This window comes from Myxocyprinus asiaticus, chromosome 17, assembly GCF_019703515.2.
Source record: "Myxocyprinus asiaticus isolate MX2 ecotype Aquarium Trade chromosome 17, UBuf_Myxa_2, whole genome shotgun sequence".
Classification (NCBI taxonomy): domain Eukaryota; kingdom Metazoa; phylum Chordata; class Actinopteri; order Cypriniformes; family Catostomidae; genus Myxocyprinus; species Myxocyprinus asiaticus.
Genome location: NC_059360.1, coordinates 46,725,356 through 46,746,568, shown reverse-complemented (window position 1 = coordinate 46,746,568; position 21,213 = coordinate 46,725,356). Strand labels below are relative to the sequence as shown.

General features: G+C 36.0%; 2 protein-coding genes across 2 annotated transcripts; one reads left to right on the top strand and one right to left on the bottom strand.

Annotated features, from left to right (window-relative positions):
* The first annotated feature begins 1,106 nt into the window (after nt 1-1,106).
* Nucleotides 1,107-9,232, top strand: LOC127455243 (beta-soluble NSF attachment protein-like). Its single transcript, XM_051722958.1, has 11 exons — nt 1,107-1,347; nt 1,702-1,781; nt 2,094-2,210; nt 2,518-2,564; nt 2,719-2,796; nt 2,930-2,985; nt 4,923-5,007; nt 6,285-6,389; nt 6,502-6,570; nt 6,689-6,739; nt 8,103-9,232. The coding sequence occupies exons 1-11, from the start codon at nt 1,250-1,252 to the stop codon at nt 8,202-8,204; spliced, it is 888 nt and encodes a 295-aa protein (XP_051578918.1). The 5' UTR covers nt 1,107-1,249; the 3' UTR covers nt 8,205-9,232.
* A 142-nt stretch (nt 9,233-9,374) lies between these two features.
* LOC127455236 (kelch-like protein 10) lies at nt 9,375-16,494 on the bottom strand. The gene is made up of 8 exons (XM_051722947.1): nt 16,349-16,494; nt 15,497-15,989; nt 14,583-15,002; nt 14,243-14,440; nt 13,743-13,892; nt 12,201-12,317; nt 11,652-11,743; nt 9,375-11,372 (listed from the first exon to the last, which is right to left on the bottom strand). The coding sequence occupies exons 1-8, from the start codon at nt 16,492-16,494 to the stop codon at nt 11,225-11,227; spliced, it is 1,764 nt and encodes a 587-aa protein (XP_051578907.1). The 3' UTR covers nt 9,375-11,224.
* Between the last annotated feature and the right edge of the window lie 4,719 nt (nt 16,495-21,213).

The window sequence follows — 21,213 nt, the reverse complement described above, 5'->3', positions numbered from 1 at the left end:
TGTCCCCTTTATTTTATTTTTTATTTTTATTTTTATTTTTTGTTTTTTTTTACTGTCACTTGTAAAGTATTACTAGTCGTTAAGCAGCTACAGTTAAATGACCTGAACTTAAAAGTAACGTTATTAAATTATTTAATAACGTTACGTTTTTAAGTTCAGGTCATTTGATTTAAATGCACTGGTTTCGAAATGCACAAGTCATGCTAATGTATGCCATATAAATGCTCCTTCATTTATTAATTTATGTAATAATGTTTTCATGGTTCTATTTATTATATTTATAATATGTAATAATTTATTTATATAATGTTTATATTTTTTCCTTTATTTATTATACTGTATTTATTAACCTACTGTTTTTATTTATTTTAAGGCATTATTTTCAATTAATTTTTCCAATGAATACTGCTCATTGAGGACTGTAAGACAATACAGCATAATTTTCTGTTAAAACTGCTTTGAAACGATGTGTATTGTGAAAAGCACTTTACAAATACAAATTTGTAATCATTAATATATTTACTTATTTAGTCATTAATAAATAAATGTACAAGTAAAATAATAAATAAATATATGTATTAATTTCCCCCTTAATGTAATAATTTATGTATTTTTTTACATCCATTTATTTTTATATGTATCTATTTCTGTATTTGTTTGAGTATTTTATTTTAAATTATTTTATTTTATTTTAAATTATTTCATTTTTTATTTTTTATTTTAAATTATTTTATTTTTTATTATTTTATTTTATTTTAAATTGTTTCATTTTTTATTATTTTATTTTAAATTATTTTATTTTTTATTTTTAATTATTTTAATTTTATTTTGAATTATTTACATTTTTATTTTTTATTTTAAATCATTTTATTTTTTATTTTAAATTATTGTATTTTATTTTAATTATTTCATTTTTTATTATTTTATTTTAAATTATTTTATTTTTTATTTTAAATTATTGTATTTTATTTTGAATTATTTTATTTTTTATTTTTTATTTTAAATGATTTTATTTTATTTTATTTTATTTTCGGCTTTTTAGGGGTGGTGGCTTTAGTTGCAGTACATCTTTGAACCAAACGGTGTCGCAGTTTCTCCCTCACGGACGCGCAGCATCATCAGCATCACCCGACAGCAGGAGGACTCGAGCATCCTTCATGATTCTGCATTAGAGCCGCGCTCTCTAACAACAAACCACTGGCCTCCACCGATCTAACAGCGGCTCTACGCGCATATCACACTTTAAATCATGGATACTTCAGGCAAAGAGAAGGAAGCCATGCAGCTGATGGCAGAGGCGGATAAAAAAGTCAAATCATCGGGTTCGTTTCTCGGAGGGATGTTCGGGTAAGACAGAACCGCTGCCGTTGCAATGATGATAATCACGACCTGACATTCAAACACATTCAATGCCTAACAGAACTGTGCTATTGTGGTGTCCCTGTAAGATAAATACATTATTTGGTGTGCATATCTGCTTATGTTCAAGATAACAAATTTAACGTGATTCCATCTATGCGTTTCTCAGCAGGCCTAATGATGTCCAATGTCAAATGTCTCCATGTTGCAACATATAAAAAATGCATATAAATTCCTGTCTATTCTATACAGTTCTCATTACAGTTCTAATTCTCATTAAATTGATTTTGAGCTTGCCTTACAAATTATTTAAATAATGAATCAAATGTCAATATTTTACAGGGGTAATCATAAGGTAGAGGATGCATGTGAAATGTATGCCAGAGCTGCCAACATGTTCAAGATGGCCAAGAAATGGAGTGGTATGTATAACAATAATTTCACATTTGTATAAGGTGCATTATTGCAGTTACAGCAGAGGAAGGCTGTGGGGGAGTTTGTACTGTGGAATATTTAAGCTTAATTGGAATGTAATTCTTCTTAACTAGTACACACATTCTGCTGCTTTTATCATTTTACTCCATTCATTAATATTTCAGTTTGAACTCTGTCAAGTAGGTCCAAAGCCCTTGTTTGATGTGTTATATCTATGCTCAAAACCAAGTTATTTTAAGTATTACAACTGTAGTGCAAGCTTTATTGTCTGTAATGTGCTGATGAATGTGTTTGTGTAGCTGCGGGAAATGCATTCTGCCAAGCTGCGAGACTTCATATGCAGATGCAGAACAAACTGGACTCTGCAACCAGCTTCGTCGATGCAGGAAATGCTTACAAGAAGGCAGATCCTCATGGTGAGAGTGATACGTGCAATAAATCAAACCTTAATCAATACAAAAACAAACCATTAAAGTGAGGGCAATTTTCTAGTTTCAGTAAACAAGCTGATTTCCCAAGTGTTGTCACACTTCTACACATTCACACTAGGATGTGATGTCCTCATATGAAAATGATGCCTTTGTTGTTGCTTGATTGATAGATTCATTGATTGACTGTTTATTGCAAAAGGAAAACAATATGCAAACATTATGTGATGAATAAAGATGATTTTTTACGGCTTGTTTCCAAATAATTTCATTAACTCATTCTGATATTTTGCAGAGGCTATCAACTGTTTAAACGCAGCTATTGACATTTATACAGACATGGTAAGCCAAACTCACATTTAAGAGTGTGTAATAGATATTGTAGTATTGCATCTAATTGCACACCTATCAAATAAAATGGCGTACTGTTTGTTCACCTGAATGTGCACGTGAATACTGTAACATTTAACCTTTCATTTGTATGTTTGATTGACAGGGAAGGTTCACAATTGCCGCGAAGCATCACATGACTATTGCAGAGATCTATGAATCTGAGCTAGTGGACATTGAAAAGGTGCAGTTTGCCGTTGAACGTCTAATGAATCTTGTAGACATTGTAAACCAAAGATTTGCACTTTATATCATTAGCGTGTAATTGTTTCAATAATGGCACTCTAACCGGCCTGGCTGATGTGATGTTGTTTTAGGCGATTGCCCATTACGAGCAGGCCGCAGATTATTACAAAGGCGAGGAGTCAAACAGGTTTGGATTTCACAGTCTTTATGATCTACATTGTTAAATAACATCTCAACCCATTTAAATTTAATACTGTATGTTTACTCACTGCCATATGTTTTTAAATGAATATTCCAGGTACAATGCAAGTCGACAATGAAACTCAGTCGACAGCATTTGTGGCATAATGCTGATCACCACAAAAATTAATTTTGACTTGTCGCTCCTTTTCCTTAAAAAAGCAATTTCTGGGCAACAGTGAGATACTTAAAATGGAAGTGAATGAGGCCAATCTGTAAACATTAAAATACTCAGCCACAATACATAAACAATATGTGTGTTAACATGATTTTAGTGTGATAAAATCACTTACTGACCTTTTCTATGTATAGATATATCCAGTATTACAACTTTGTTGCCATGACGATGTAATGTCAACAAACCCTAAAACCCCCAAAATGTACAGCTCAGATAATAAATTAGTTTTAACAGATTAATTCATGTAAGTGCTTTTATAAAATTATTTTTTGAAAATTATCATTTCTGAAACCCTCCAAAAATTGTCCCTATTGACTTCCATTGTAAGTGCCTCACTGTAACCTCGATTTTTGCTTTTTTTAAAAGACAAGGAGGGACAAGTCGAAATAATTTTTTGTGGTAAACAACATTATGCCACAAATGCTGTTGATTGAGCTCAGGTCCAAAGGGGGTCGCTATATCGCACAAAAATGTTACACTTAAAATGTTAAAATCTCCGTACATATTGTAAGTTAGGCATATGAGGTACCATTTGACAGCTTAGAATCTGAACTTTCTGCATCACTTCTGCATTTATGTTACTTAAAATAACAAAAAATAAGGCCTCAAAACATTCACGTTGAAAATTAGCGCCCCCTTGTGGTAATGGGGTAGAAATATTTATATAAAAATAAAAGTCCTTCACATAGCACCTAAATGGACAAGTCATATATCAAATGAAAGCTCTCATTCTCAGTAATGTGAATGTACAGATAATTTTGTTGCCCTAAAACCACAGTTTGAAAGATTTTCAAAAGAATCACAGAGTGAAATATGATTTCTGTAAGTCATCAAACACAAACGTCTATTTATGCTCTGATAACTGCTTCTGTAAGCCCCAAATAGCTAAAAAAAATTATATCTGCTTTTATCTTAAGAGATTTCCTAAACAATGAACCATTTTTACTTGTCTGTGAGCTTGCTTGGCTGAATAATCTAATGTTATATCTTAGATGTCCAAAACAAAATATGCCATCCAAAAGGAAAAGCATGCAAAACAAATCATCAGAAAAATATTTTCGACTATTGATTATATTATGTTATATATCATCACAAAGGGGAGGATCTCAGATTTCTAATGACACTTAGATTGAGCTTCTAGACCACTCAGAGGCCGAGATATTCAATGAAATAATAAGGGTGGTGCTTGAACTGAAAATTAGTCTGAATGTCTATGGACGAGCGCATCTGCTAAAATGCGTTAGAGCGCCACCTACATTTCAGATCTGTATATTGTGATGGAATGTGATAGAGATGTGATAGCAGCCCAATAATGCACCAGAGTTTAAGGGGTAACATTTACTGAACTCGGAATATACCTTTAAGTAAAATTAAAGTTGTAGCATTCAAGTTACAGCTTTCATTAATACTGTTCATTGCACATTTTCAACCGTGTTGAATTTAAAAACGTCAAGTTGAAAGTATGAATGCTCATTACTTGGAGTGGAAAGGTCAGAAATGAATGTGACAATTTTAATGGATGGAAACAAAGATGTTGTTACGTAATGATCACACAATCTATATATCATCGTAAGTTATGTAAGAATATCATTAAATGTTGATAATTAGCTCCAATTTCCTTTGTTTTCCTTTCTATTCATCATGTTGGTTGCAGAAAAGCTCTTTTGTAAATGCTTATTTATATTCTTGAATCTTCTTTCATTCAGCTCTGCCAATAAATGTCTGCTGAAAGTCGGCTCTTACAGTGCACAGCTTGAGCAGTATCCCAAAGCCATTGAGATCTTTGAGCAGGTAAGCTGGACGGTCTCAGATCCGTTTGTACCTTGTATATTAAAGAGGTGAAAGCATTTCTGATAAATGCATCATACCTTATAATATAGATATATTAGAGGTTGTTCGATAAATGGTAAAATAATAAATTATTAGAATATTGAGAGGAAATGTGGTGAATAGAGTAAGAAAAGTGAAATGTCTGAAGGATTTGAGAAGTAGGGCATATGGTTTAAATTATTTAATAGCACAATAGAACAATCAAATCAAATGATATATTGCATTTTATTGGCATATTCACAGGGTGACCCAAAAAAACGGGGCCACTACGTTTGACTGCTCATATCTTAAAAATGCATAAAGGCGTTTGCACGATTTTTGGGGTACTTCTACGACTTTTTGCAAACAACAAAATGACGTCACTTTGACGTCATCGTGAGCAACAACTTTCTACAAATAAATAAATAAGTAAATCATTTAGCTACGATTTCAATGGCAGCAAACTACGGTGCTCATCTTTTGCCATGTGTCCCTGTTTTTTTTTATTTACTTATTTATTTGTAGCAAGTTGTTGCTTACGATGACGTCACAGTGACATCATTTTGTTGTTTATAAAAAGTCGTAGAAGTATGCCAGAAATCGTGCAAATGCCTTTATGCATTTTTAAGATATGAGCAATCAAACATAGTGGCCCCATTTTATTGGGCCACCAAAATATCTGTGAAAGTCGTGGGTGCATGCTCCAAATACAATGCAGTGGTGCAACACAGAGTAACAGACACCACAATATACACAATATATTCGCAATACACAATGGCCCTGATTTACTAAGATCCCAAATTAAGGGTACTAATTTGCTCATGCAATCTATCAAATTGCGTATACACTTTGTGGGTGTATTGCAGGTTATTTACTAAGAATAATTGCGCAATATTAATATTTAGCAATAAGTTGTAAGAGCAATTGATTTGCATTGCCATTTTTGCATGTTGGAGGCATGACTTTTTAATTGCATATATTAATTAAGGCAAACATGCAAAAATGACAAAGATGTGTTAATTTGCGCATCTGAAAGATGCAATCCTCAGAGGACTGTTAGTAGATCAGCTCTGACATACTTTGCATGTGCGATCAAGTGTGCACATGTTTTGGTAGCCAAATCATGGCCAGTGTACTTTACAAATCAGAACCAATTTGCACTGTGTTTGGTTGATGCATTCCGGTAACAAACATGTGCTGTCAAATAAAAGCAATTCTGACTCAGAAACACAGTTGTTAAATGTTCTCTCCCCATTCAGGTCGCAACCAGTACAATGGATAACCCTCTCCTGAAATACAACGCTAAAGAGTATTTCTGGAAAGCAGCTCTGTGCCACTTCATAGTGGATGAATTAAATGCAAAGGTGAGTAGTTTTATGAACTCAGACGCAGTTGATTGTAACTTAAATTTCAGCTGTCGGATCCTTCTAGTTTCACTTTTGTAACAACACAAAATGAATGTTTGTTTTCTTTCAGCTTGCCATTGAAAAGTATGAAGGGATGTTTCCGGCGTTCTCTGACTCAAGAGAATGTAAGCTTTTAAAAGTAAGAACGACTGATTTATAATGGAAATATATTTTGTTGTAAATATTATTACAAATGTGAATACATACTATAAATTGTTTTGTAGTTTTTGCTCTGATTGGATCTCCTCTCTGTACAGAAACTTCTGGAAGCTCACGAGGAGCAGAACTGTGAGGCGTTCACTGAGGCAGTAAGTTTGTAAACTTTGTAAATGTGCAGTGACAATGGGTCGTACTGTATAGGGGAAACCAGGGCTAGTTGTCATAAGAGCTATGGCTCAGTCACTATAAGGTTTTGAGTAAAAAGTCCAATTACGCAAATGTGTGTTTTCTCTAGGTGTTGTATGTTTGTTTCAAACACCTAGTTAAAGCTGTATTAAAATAGGATATATTTGTCAATTCATTCCTCCAAACTAAAAGTTTCGTCAACCAAACCGAGCGCAACGAACAGAAGTAAAAATCCTATTCATTTTTTCCATAAGCAAATTTATTTTAAACTAAAACTTATAAATGTTAAAGACAGACCTACCGTGAGCTTCAAGGTTGTTAATTGATGGTGTATGCTTCTGTTGAAGCCAACAGTCCGCGTTATTTCAACTTCATTGTTTAAAAATTCGTGTTTTATAGCAGAATTCATGATGAAGTGACAATGGGTCCTGAAGGGAACCAATCCACCAATCAGAGAATCACGGCCAACAAAGCGCACCAAAAGAGCTCTGCAGCTCCGCCCACTCCCATGACACACTGTGAATGACACAATCAAGTCGCTACACTTTCAAACTACTCATATATTTGTATGTATCTGAGTATTTTGCAATAAAATGTAAATATATTGTTATATATACTTATAATCAACAAATTTAAATCAATAGTCTTATATTTAACCATTGTTTTTAATTCGATTACATCATTCACAATGCTTCATGGGATTGTAGTTCATTCCCTAATTAAAGTCTTGGTAAAAAAATACTTCCGTAACAAGATGGCTGAAAAAGTGGGCGGTTGCGCACTGTTGCGCTCTATAAAACCACATTGGCATACGTTAAGACAAGAGTCAACCATACAACGAAAGTAGATTTTAATTGAAAGGTTGAGCTTTCATCTCAGGACAAGGGTATTATTTTTCATAATTGTCACATTGGGGCATGTTGTCACATTGTTGGGGGGCAAGTTGTCACATGTGCTGTATATGTTGTAATTTTGAGCAATTTATTAATTAGAATTTTTGTTGGCCAAAACAAAACAAAAAATACATTGTTGCTCTTTCATACATTTTTTTAAAAGCCTTTTTGTAGCTAAGACTTTACAGTTTGTGTCTCTAAAGAAATTGACTTTCACAAATAATATTGAGACCCTGAGAAATTTTCACTGGTGCGAAAAGTATGACAACTAGCCCCAGTCTCCTTTACATACTACATCACACAATCACTGTAGAAAGGTTTAGAATGTAACCTCACATAACTTAATCACATGCAGCTCATATAATTTACTTAAGAGTTCTTTAATGTTCCTCATTTTGACGTTATATCACTAAATGATGTTTACCTGATTCAGGTAAAGGAGTTTGATTCGATCTCCCGTCTCGAACAATGGCAGACCACCATGCTGCTGCGTATCAAGAAAACCATCCAGGGTGATGGAGGTGACCTGAAGTGATGCGTTCAAGACAGATATTGTGGCATCATATCCAGTTTCATTTCTTATTGTACTGTATGTATATGTGACAATCTGGTTGAACATTTCTGTAATGCTAGAACTCAAAAACTAGCCCAGATTCCAGTCTGTTGAGATATTAAAACAGGTTACTTGTATTGTGATAGACTGGCGTTTGGGAAACCAGAAGTATATACAATGTTAATATTGCTAATTCACTCCTGGAAGGTCTGTACAATGACATTTCTCTATCCCTTTACTTCACCATGAAGAAATCTTTAACATAAACCTTTGTTTGTACTTGTATGTGGCGTGCACGATCCTGTAGAGCTGTTACCTTTCTAATGTTCACTTACATGTTGTCTCTGGCACTGTCATGCATGATAAATGTTTAAAGTGTGTTTATGTGGTGTAAAATATCAAGACTCAGTTAAATGTCCGTTTAGATTGAAAACACACTGCCTTTGCTTATTTTAACCATTTTTGTGCCATTGGTCTCAAAAATGGAGCCGATGTGGTTTTGTCCAAGTTTTTGCATTACTGTTAAATTAAGCGTAAATGTTTCTAAGAGTCTTTGCCCACTAATGGTGATGAAGTGCTCAGTTGAAGTGAAAAATAATCAGATTACAGAAAACATGATGAAAATAATGTTGTTGAAAATGTATATATCAGTTTGGATTGTTGATTTCTTTTCGTATTATTTATCATTTTGTTTAGTTAGTTGTTGTTTCACAGAGGCATAAGTTGTTTTAAACATCCAAAACTTATCATTCTTAATTTTAGGTTCACTTTCTGCTTTGTTGTTTGAAGTTCTATACATTGTTGCATAATTTGGTGGAAAATAATTAGTTTTACACTTCATGTCAGTAATTAAATGATTATGCTGATTGAATGAACTGATATAGCAAACCATAAAACACGTTGTGTGACTGTCAGGGAAAAAAAAATATTGTAAAATAGATGGCAAATCTTATTGAGACATTTCAATAAATGTGCTATTTATTCAAAGATAAATTATGATCCACACCAGGTCTGATGTTTCTGGTATTATTAGTGTTATGTTTTAAGTAAACATGTATATTTATACTCATACATGGAAATTTAGGCTTTTATTTGATGCTTTATCCACTTCTCTAGATTTAATAATGTATGAGTCATGAAAAACAAGGATCTTTGTCTTATGGAATTTAAATCGTTTGCGAATGGCGTTTCATGTTGACTTGTTGAAAATGCTCACTTGATTTGTGCATATTTAAACCATCAGGTCATGCAGTGGCAAGACAAGTATGTGAATCCTTTGGAATGACCCGCGTTTATGTATAAATCTGTCTTAAAATGTGGTTTGATCTTTGTCTAAGTTACAATAATGAACAAACACAACCTGTTTTAACTAATAACACACACATATTTGTATTGGTCTTGTACATATTGAATACATCATTCAAACATTCACCGTGTAGGTTGGAAAAAGTATGTTAACCCCTAGGCTAATGTTGCCAACAAAAGCTAATTAGAGCTAGGAGTTGGCAAACTTGGCATCCAATTTATGAAACGAGATTGGAGGTGTGGGTTAGAGCTACTTTGACTTATAAAAAGCACTCAAACATTTTAAGTTTGCTATTCACAAGAAGCATCTGCTGTCGTGGACCATGCCTCACATGCCTTGCATAAAGCTGGAAAGGGTTACAAGGTTATCTCAAAGAGCTTAGATATTCATCTGTCCACAGTTAGACAAACTGTCTATAAATGGAGATGATTTAGTACTGTGGCTGCTCTCACTAGAAGTGGCCGTCCAGCCAAGATGACTCAAAGGGCACACCACAGAATGATTAGTGAGGTTAAAAAAGTACCCTAGAGTGACAGATAAAGACCTGAAGGAATCATTGGAACTGGTTATCATCACTGTTCATGAGTCTACTATATGGGAAACATTAAACAGGTATGATGTCCAAGGCAGGAAACCACAAAGGGAGCCGCTTTTTTCCAACAAAAACATTGCAGCGGGCCTGAAGTTTGCCAAAGACCACCTTGACACTCCACAATGCTACTAGGGAAATATGTTGTGGACTGATGAAATTAAGGTTGAATTGTTTGGAAAAAACACACAGCACTACGTATGATGTAAAAAGGGCACCGCATACCAACATGAAAACATCACCCCAACGTGGAGTACGGTGGGCGGGAGCATCATGATTTGGGGCTGCTTTGCTGCTTCGGTGCCTGGACCGCTTGCCATCATCGAGGGACAAATGAATTCCTAAGTTTATCAAGATACCCTACAGGATAATGTCAGGGTTGCTGAGTGCCAGCTGAAGCTCAGTAGAAGTTGGGTGATGCAGCAGTACAATGACCTTAAACATCGAAGTAAATCCACTACAAAATGGCTTCAAAAAAAGAAAGAGTGGCCTAGTCAAAGCCCAGCCCTTAACCCAATAGAGATGCTGTGGAATGACAATGTTCAGGTCTAATCAGCAGCTAGGGTTCACTTACTTTTTCCACAGCACTGTGAATGTTTTAATGGGATGTGTTCAATAAAGACATGAAAGATTATAATTACTTGTGTGTTTTTAGCTTAAGCACATTGTGTTTGTCTATACTTGTGACTTTGATGAAGATGAGATCACATTTTATGACCAGTTACTACAGAAAAACAGCTACCGATAATTTCAAAGGGTTCACATACATACTAATCTACCATCTTAATCATTTACAGATAACTTTATTCAGTTAACAAGATTTTCGATATGTTGTTGTTCCATTTTTGCACTGTCATTCAGAAAATTTTATCCAAAGTGTCTTATTTCAAGCTCAATCCTCCTGTAACAACCTGTACATCAATGGTGAAAGTTTATGGGTCACCTCTTGGCTTCGAACCTACAACCTTTTGATGATCAACACTGATCTTTGGAAATGTAAAGTTTAGAATACAACACTCTTTTTTGAATGCATTTATTCATGTGGGATGTCACGGGGTGTTTTTATGTTTTTCAGGACGCTTCAAGGTCCATTCTGTGGTGAGAGAGTCAGACTTCACTGGAAGTAGATCCTTCACTGTCAAATTCGTCTTCTTCTGAGTCTCGATTGGCTGTATACTGTGTGACATCAGGTAACTCTGACAGTAAACAGCAGCTCAGAGCACTGCGGAAAATCACCATGTCACAGACTTCATACCTGTGTTGAAAAAGGAGACATAAAAGATCCAGATGTTTCGTTTCTTTCATATAGATATCAACACTAAATCTAAATTTTGTACGAGCGGCTTATTGCTTTTATAAAACAATGGAAACAGTAATATGTAAATAAACTAATGAACACTTTTCATGTATTTGTTGCTAAAACAATATGAAGTGTTTATTTAGTTTTATTCACAATTATGTCTAATTTGAAGTCATTATGCCATACAGTGTGAAATGATCTGTGAGATAAAAATAAAGTGTTTGTGTATGTTACCATTCATCTGTCTTCTCGTCGTAACACTCCACATTAGAGCTGGTGCAGAATCCATTAAACCCGCCAACGGCAAACATCTGATCTTCCACCACCTGCATTACACAGAATCAAATAACAGTTGAACATTTTCAGCTGAAGTCTTTTCTTTTACATGAATAAATATCTGACAAGTGGAGCAGTTTCAGCAGATCATGGCTGTAAATGTTCCATTGTTCTCCATGAGAGATAACAGAAGCCAAAATTTTACATTTTCTTAAAAAAATACAAAAGAAAATTTGATCTAGACTAGCTCACTGCATTGGGCAATGTTTATTCACTTTGCTGGCAAAAAATGTTTCATCACAACTTTTTCTGAAGTGCAATGTAGTGTAGCCCTACAATTTTCTCACTTTCTGTGCACTGTTTGTTTTTAAGGTTTTATGTAATAATCCAAGTACACATTGTTACAGGTTACTGAGTCTGTCAATATGTGAACAATAAGGATTTGTTTAAATCATTATTGTTCTTTTATAATTACAGAAGATTGCTCAATAAATGTTCACGTCTCACCTCAATTCCAAAATTGCTCCGTGGGTTATTCATAGATTCTACATCATGCCAGCTGTCCATCAGAGGGTCGTAGGCCTCGGCACTCCGCAAACGATTGTTCCCATCAAAACCACCAACCTTAACAAAAATATATAGCTTTTTCACATATTGTTACAAACAGTATGTGCATCCATTTATCTTTGTGCACAGTCTGTAGTATGTTCCACCAACAAACCTTGACATTCTGTGTCATATTTGCAAGCGAGTATTTTCACATTTCTATATTCAGTGTTAGGAAGTTACAGTACTAACTAAAAGTAGTGACACTACTAACTTAATGTTTATTTTTAAGTTTATATTTAGTATTAATTTATATGTCCAATGTAATATTGCCAACCTGCTATGTTTAATTTCACCCTAATTAGATTAATTACTTTCAGATTGTATTATTTAATTCTGCAATCAGAAATCTAAATATTTTATTAAAATAAATTTTTTTTTTTAATTCCTTCATTAAGTGGCTATATATATATATATATATATATATATATATATATATATATATATATATATATATATATATATATATTAAGAGTAGCATGACTGTAGTTTAACTACTATAAGTTATGCGTAGCTTGTAGCTTGGGAAGTTATAAGGATGCACGCCCAACACTGAACCGTCCTAACCATCAGCCGGGAGGGGTATAAGGACGAGCCGGAGACGCCAGTGAGAGAGAGAGAGAGATGCACGAAGCTGTGTGTGTGCGTCTTTGTTTGTTTTGCAGTTTATGTTATATTTGAGTTCAGTTTGTTATTAAAGTTTTACGTTGACTGTTCAGCTGGTTCCCGCCTCCTCCTTGCCCATTGTAAAAACCTTGTTACACTGGTGCCGAAAATCGGGAAGGAGGAAGGATGCGTTGTCGTGGAGTCCTCGCCGCTGCCGTCTGCCAGGAAGCGGAGGAGCCATTGCCATCTGCCAGGGGATGGAGGACTTGCGGCCATCTGCCAGGGGAGGAGTGGCTGTCGTTCGCCAGGGGGTGGAGGAGTGGCTGAGGACCAGGAGACAGGGTGTCCGGGGACCGGCGAGCCACTTTTTTTCTCTCTCTATCCTCTCTCTATCTCTACCCCTCGCTCTTTCCCTCTCCCCTCTGCCTCCCCTCATCTCTCCCAGGGTCCAAAGAGGTGGGGAAGACCTGCCGGCAGAAGGACGGCCGGAAGGGCAACACCAGTAGTTGAGGGAGTACATCAAGCCGGAGATTTCCCAGCTTGAATCAGGTGGTGGAGGAGTGTGACAAGGAGGAGGGCATGGCCAGGCCGTAAGGGCGCTCAAACAGCACTGAATCATCCTAATCAGCCGGGAGGGGGGTAAGGACAAACCGGAGACACCAGTGAGAGAGAGAGAGAGAGAGAGAGACGCACAAAGCTCTGTGTGTGCATCTTTGTATGTTTTGTAGTTTATGTTATGTTTGAGTTCAGTTTGTTATTAAAGTTTTACATTGACTGTTCAGCTGGTTCCCGCCACCTCCTTGACCATCGTAAGAACCTCGTTACAATAATACTCACAGCATAAACTAGATTGCCATAAGCAATAACACCAACACCACTGCGCCGGCTGCTCATGGGCGCGATGTGAGTCCACTGGTTTGTCTCAGGGTTAAAGCTCTCAGCTGAGGAGAGACACTGGAGCCCATTAAAACCACCACAGATGTACACCTGAAAAACACACACAAATACAATTTACTTCACACATTGTCCCTGACTAAAGTTTTTCTCATAAATTACACTTCAACATGCCCTTTAGCCCATTAAATCACATAAGAATATTCAGAGAGATTGTTTTTATCTTTAGTTTTTCATTTTTATTGTTTACTTGCAGCTTTTGGGTTATTTAAACACTAAAACACTAATAGACAAATTCTATATGTTTATTGAAAGTAATTTGTGATGTTTGCTAATAAGCTCAACGTATCTTTATTTTTAGGATTTCCAAGTGATTGGCTAAAACACAAAGTTCAGGCTTGTAAAATTACACGTATTCCTCAGTAATTGGTGAATGTTCTTACCTTGCCCTGCAGTGAGGTGGCGCTAGCATCACTCCTGTCTTCATTCATTGATGCTATAAGTGTCCACTGGTTAGCATTTGGATCGTAGCGTTCTGCTGTTTTTAACCGTGTGTATCCATCAAAACCACCGATGGCATAAATGTACCCATCCAGAACCACAACACTAACATAACATCGCTGTTCGTACATAGGGGCCACCTAGAATACATCATTTGACGTTATTTCATTGAGTAATACACATATCAACAGGCCATTTCACTATTTCATTCTCCAACACCCTACAAACAAGTACACAAGGATACAAGGTAGGCCTAATATTTGTAAAACCAACTGTACTCACCTCAATCCATGTTCGAGTAATAGGGTTGAATTTCCTCACACTGTTGAAATAATTTACGCTGTCAAAGCCGCCAGCACAGTAGACAAACCCATCCAGGAATGCTGCACCGTGATAGGCTCTGGCTCTCTCATTCTCTCGAGTCACATTGACCCATTGGTCTGCCCTCACATCATAGGCCTCGATCCCATTAGTGGGACTGCCTCCGCTCCACCCTCCAATGGCCAATAGGATCGTAGAGGGCAGACGTGGGCGTGTCAGTTGATTTCTGAGGTCTGAGTTGGAGGTTTCCTCTATGTTGAGTTCAAACATTGCCTTCATTGCATTTACGATGACAGACGTGCACGCCACATTCTCCAAAACCAATGGATTGCTCTTTACATTGTTCATGAAGTAGTCTGGTGTCATCAACCCCAATCGAACCTGAAGTACAGTGACAAAAGAATTGACACAAGCATTTATTTATATACAGTTCTCGGAGTTTCTTCCCTCACAAAATATTTCCATGGTAGTTTTTACCAAAATGGCACAGTTAATACACTGAAAATTTTACTACAGTTAAAACATGGTAACTTGATATCAGCCACCTCTGTCATGAAAAATAGAAATGAAACAAAATGACAAAAATATTCTAGAAACATCTTAGGCCAAAGTATATTATGGTTTTCTGCATGCCAGCACGTCTCGCACACAGTGGGCAAGAGTGGCTGTAGGGTATTTTTTGGTTTTTTTGTTGGGCCCACCAAGCAAAAACCATCAGTCAGCTAGCTTAGAAAAGTTATAACATACCAACTCAGGCACCATTGCGCTGAAGTTTAATACTTATGGTTATGGGGTTGTTCAAAATCCAAACCCTAAGTATGAACAATAACAAATCTTGTAACTTTGGTATTTTAACTTTGTAGTTTCTTTCTTACCTTTGGCAGAAGCACAGCAATGTGTTTCTTCCTCTCTTTAGGTAAGTGATCAATCCAGCGGAGGATGGCTTCAAAAACCACGTCCTCCTGTTTGGCATCCAGCTCATCTTGACCAATCAGATGCTCAAGATGTTCCACTGAGAGTTCCAGGAACTCCTTGGATACTCGCACAACATCCTCAAAGTGCCGTAGGATGTAGAATTTTGCTTTACCCTGGAGCTTTGAGCAGGAGCGTAAATGCTCTGTAAACATGTGGATGCCGATACAGTTTTCAGGGCATAACTTTACCTCCAGGAACTCACAGCAGGCATCCACAAGACCCCATATTAAAAACTGATCAGCCGCCATCAACAGTTCGGTCACATTCTCGTCAGTAATGTGGACAGATCTTGTGTATGCGTATTGAATAATTAGAGACATGGTGTCTGGAGAAATTCCTGGAATATCATAGGAATGTTCTGCCGTGTTGGTCCACTGGGTGGAGAAAAGCATCCTGTGGAACCAATTTGAAGATTAAATACAGATATTACTGATGAGACAAACACATGAAACAAACAAAAATATAACTGAATGTTCATTTAATGCATTTTAGGTGTTCGAGAAATATTACTAAGTATTATTTGAAGTCTGATCCTATGAATACTGTAACAAAAATAAAAAAGGGGACAATGTGTATATTTGTGTGTTGAGGAGAGAAAATATATATATATTTTTTAAATTAAACAGAAAGACAAGATTCCCTAAGAAGCAAGTCTTCCCTACTTAGCCATAATCAAATTAGACTGCCACACACAAAGTGTCTTACAAGCACTGATTCATGTAAGCAATTGTAATTTAAGTGTTCATCCTCACCTAAAATAAGGGCTGCAGCCGCACAGGATGATCTTGTGCACTTTAAACTCTGTTCCATTAACCCTGATGATCAGGTCAGTGTGCTCGCCCTCTAAACGCGCTTCATCAAACGTGATAAAGGCCGTGGCACTTATCTTACGCTCCATGTTCTCAGCTCTCTGTCAGTAAACTGATCCAAACTCCTCATTTGGAACTCTGATCAAAGTAATCTCACTTTTAGTGAAGTCTTTGAGGAGACCCACTGCTCAGAATAGTTCTAGAATCTCATTGTGACATCATAGTTGAAGAGCTTAGAATACATTCTATGTCAGACTGAGTCTTGGCCTTTCTTTTAATAACATTCTTATATGGTGTTATTTTAACCTACATCTTGTTTGGTTCCTGTTGCATCGTCAAAGACATTTAACATACCATTATCTTTCATTTCATTCAAAAAGGCCAGTCAAAATCAAAAGTGTAAAAATCAAAGGGAAGGGCAGGGAAATATGTAATTATTATGCATTTTAATAGAACAAATACACAAAATAGTTTCTGACAGTGCAGTATACATAACAGAAAACGACCTACTATTATGCCATTTTGTTTTGTTAGTTTAACCTCTTTCTACTACTTTCTTTCAATTGTAGTGTATTATTTATTTGTATGTATTATCTGTAGCTGTTGCTCTTCTACTTTGCCTATATATAAGGGAAGAATACTTTATTTATAAGGCCTGTTTTGAACCATTTGATGAAAAAAAAAAAACAACTCCTCTTTCCATAACACCAATCAATTTAGGAGGTAACCAATCCAGCCAAATAGGGTTCAGTACAGGCCTGTTAGTTCACTGCGTCATCAAGCCTGTTTGAAGTAAACACAACAGATGATGAGAGACTCTCTCAAATTCAGCCAAAATTTCTATGAAATCCAAATTATTATTGAAGGATCTTACAACAAGTGAATGACGGGTCTATAAAGGTAAATTAGTGCCTATTTGCATGTGTAGAGTAAGATTTGTAAAAGCGTTACAAAAAACGTCACTACATTAACACAAAGTAAATTTGATCTGTATTGTTCTGTCCTCCCTTTTTCACACTTACACTTTTGGCACTGTTTTTTTTTCTGCTTAAACATGGCCAAAAACATGAAATGCAGTGTGTTTCCTCTAAACAATATGCAACATAATTTCCTATACACATACATGTTTTGAAATCTATATGATCCACAGGCCCTTATTTGTCTTTTTCTAGTTTCTTACCATGAAACTGGCCACTTTCATACACTGCCTGGCCAAAAAATAAAGTTGGATACTCGTTGGACCGCCTTTAGCTTTGATACGGCACGCATTTGTCGTGGCATTATTTCGACAACCTTATGCAACGTCACAACATTTATTTCCATCCAGAGTTGCATTATTTTTTGGCCGAGATCTTGTATTGATGATGGGAGAGTCGAACCACTCCGTAAAGTCTTCTCCAGCACATCCCAAAGACTTTCAATGGGGTTAAGGTCAGGACTCTGTGGTTACTAATTCATGTGTGAAAATGATTCCTCACACTCCCTGAACCACTCTTTCACAATTTGAGCCCGATGAATCTTGCCTTTGTCATCCTGGAATATGCCATCAGGGAAGAAAAAATCCATTGATGGGATAACCTGGTCATTCAGTACATTCAGGTAGTCAGCTGACTTCATTTTATTGCCACATAATGTTGATGAGCCTAGACCTGACCAACTGAATCAAGCCCAGATCATAACACTGCCTCCAGAGGCTTGTACAGTGGAAACTATGCATGACGGGTGCATCGCTTCATGCGTTTCCCTTCTTACCCTGACGTGCCCATCGCTTTGGAATAGGGTAAATCTGGACTCATCAGACCACATGACTATTTTCCATTGATCCACAGTCCAATCTTTATGCTCCCTAGCAAACTGAAGTCATTTTCACTGACTAGCCTCACTAACAAGTGGCTTTATTGTGGGCACACAGTTGTTTATTCCCAATCCTGTAAATTCTCGTCATATTGTGCATGTGGAAATGCTCTTACTTTCATTATTAAACCTAGGGCTTCACCAAGTGTTTTAGTGAAATCGGTATACGTTGACCGAATTTGAAAACATTGCCTCCAGAGGCTAAAGCGGTGAGTGTTTCAGAGCATATAAACAAGTGTGACATCCATTTATATCCAGGAGAGATCGCCAGAAGCCAGTTGTAAAAATAACTGTTTTCAGCTGAACATGGTGAAAAACAGTGAAGAGAAATGCTTATTTTATTTAATCTACCCCCCAACCAAAACCCAAATCTAACCCTAACCATTAGTAGAGACAAAGTGCAATGTTAGGGATAAAAATGCAACCACCTTATCATGCTCGTGATTGTTTATACAATTGGGATTACTTCCTCGTTTGATTGGGGATTGAACTGTGGTCTCCCATGCAACTGATGCAATGCTTTACCAGTTGTGAGGGAAAGTAATTGGTGTTGAGCCATGAGGGAAAGTAATTGGTGTTGAGCCATTCCAAATATGTCAGATGGGAGACAGGGCATGTCAGTGAGTTGGCATACTGTTGCCGATCCTAGAGTACTGAAATCTTCGGAAAGAGCATGCCGACTTCCCATGTCATCATGTTGAAATATGAGGTATTATCATACAAATCCACTTTTGGCATTGATATCCATCTTATAAGATCTGTGTTCTATAACGCTTCAAGTGGAGTCGAAAATATCGTAATTACGAGTTATGAGCACATGAATGATCAAGCGAAGTCATACTTACAAGTGGGAAACTCGGAATTCTAGATGATACATGAGTTGCCGAGATGGGATGTTGGAAGGAGCGTGTCGACAGGATGATGGAAACGAATGATTTTGCAAACATATTTCAACTTCTGTACATTATTTTAATAATATAAATTTGTTATATATGACTGACTCACCTTTCGCAGTTTGTTTTAAGCATATTAATAAATAATCTGTTAGAGACCATACATTTATGTCGTGAATAAGTGATAAATTTGTGTTTTTCTTTTCTTCCGTATTTTGTTTCCCACTTGAATGCCTGACGCCATTGTAAGGAATGCCCAACTCGGAGGTATGAGCTTCCCAGGTCCACTGAAGGCAGCAAAAATTGTGATTTACATTCTTTCAATTTTGTGAATGGAAAACTTTAAAACCAAGTCAAAGCGAAGATTAACATCATTAGAAAACTTTTTGTAATGCCTTTCGCACGCATTTCTCATTCAAGCGCGAGAACCGTTAAATCACTGAGGCAGTGTGTGCACAGGAAGTGAGACACTTTTACTTCACCACAGATATAAATTACTTTAAAATGTATGATTATAACATGGAAGCAGTGTCAAAATATCATTAAGATGGATTAAAAATAGTTACCAAGACAAAAAGATACAACCAGACAACAAATTTCATATTAATTCTGAAACTATCTATCGTTCCTCCCTCACACTTGCATTATATTATACTTTGAAGTGAAAGCCTCCTTTTCAAACATGTTGTCTTTTTAATTGTGGTGACCTGAAGACTTAAATGATCAGCTGAAAGTCCACATTCATATCCTGTATCAGTTAAAAAGATTATTCTAGAAAATGATATTATTTACCTTTACCAGGTCCTGACAGAAAATGAATTTCTGAAGCCTGATTCAAGACAACAATCATGACTGTACTGAAGGATAGGTTTCTATCATTGAGATGAGTGGCGAAAGTGGCCCAATTGATCTAAATTTAATTAAATAACACACTTGTTCAAAGGATGTATTCAAAATGTGAATAATGTCACTCTATGACAGAGGAATTTTACCAAATGTTTTTTTTACTGTTTTTCAGTGTTCATCATCAACAAAGGCAGATTTCAACTAAGCAGTGAATTCTGAAAGGAACTGCAAGCATACAGTTATACTGAACGGGGTATGTGAATAGAAAGCCAGTAAATGTGTTAATGAATTAATAAAAATTATTATATAGCCAGCCGAGTAACACCACAGAGATGAATGGGGATTTTAACAGATAGCTCTCTCCAGGAATATTAAAACTCCTTGGTTTGTTTGAGCCGTCTAGCCTGGAATATGCAACAATAGCTCATAAGTGACTGATTAGATCACTCTACAAATGCATCAACTCCACGTGCAAGACAAATACTGTAGTTTTCCTCACATGAAGTGCACTGGAAAATCATCTTGCAAATGACTCAATACAGGTGACATGAGAGGAAAGACATGATACTCTGAGGATATGTATGAATGCACCCATATATATATATATATATATATATATATATATATATATATATATATATATATATAGTTTTGAATAGATTATAAATTACCATCGAAATTTCTCTCAAGTCATTTGGCATCTTGGATTTATTTTTTTCAATGAGCTCATCATAGTGCATAGATGCTCAAACTTCCAGTCTCTGGTGTGTTTTCATGACGAGATGGACTTTGATGTGCCATTTTAGAAAACAGAATTTGAATGGATCAGTGATAGGAATTTATTAGTTTAGTAATTAGTTTCATCATTGCCGATTATTTCCTATGATATTGTAATTGCGGTTATTGATTTTGATTAATAGAATTGAAATTAAAATACTCATTTTGTGTGGGGCAGTTGCATGCCATATTCTTTATACAGCCGATGCATCAAAACAACTTGAGAAGTGTGTTCCTGAATTGCTTTAGTGTTTTAACTGCATGAAAAACAAAAAGAGTTGTATATGCAGTATAATTCAGATAGTGATCATTACTTGGCCTGGTGCGATTATTAAATAATCGTCTGATCGTGGTTATTTGATCTAACCACGGTTGAGACAACTGCGATTATTGTGCACTTCAAATTCCAATCACATTTTAATGTCCAAATAAGGGAAT

Bases quoted from the DNA above. Each gene is read 5' to 3' on its own strand.
- LOC127455243 (XM_051722958.1), top strand. From the start codon at position 1,250: ATGGATACTTCAGGCAAAGAGAAGGAAGCCATGCAGCTGATGGCAGAG. The intron at 2,211-2,517 runs GTGAGAGTGATA...GATATTTTGCAG, and splicing joins CAAGAAGGCAGATCCTCATG to AGGCTATCAACTGTTTAAAC. The intron at 6,571-6,688 runs GTAAGAACGACT...CTCTCTGTACAG, and splicing joins GAGAATGTAAGCTTTTAAAA to AAACTTCTGGAAGCTCACGA.
- LOC127455236 (XM_051722947.1), bottom strand. From the start codon at position 16,494: ATGGAGCGTAAGATAAGTGCCACGGCCTTTATCACGTTTGATGAAGCG. The intron at 15,003-15,496 runs GTAAGAAAGAAA...ACTGTACTTCAG, and splicing joins TTGCTGTGCTTCTGCCAAAG to GTTCGATTGGGGTTGATGAC. The intron at 14,441-14,582 runs GTGAGTACAGTT...GATGTATTCTAG, and splicing joins TTACTCGAACATGGATTGAG to GTGGCCCCTATGTACGAACA.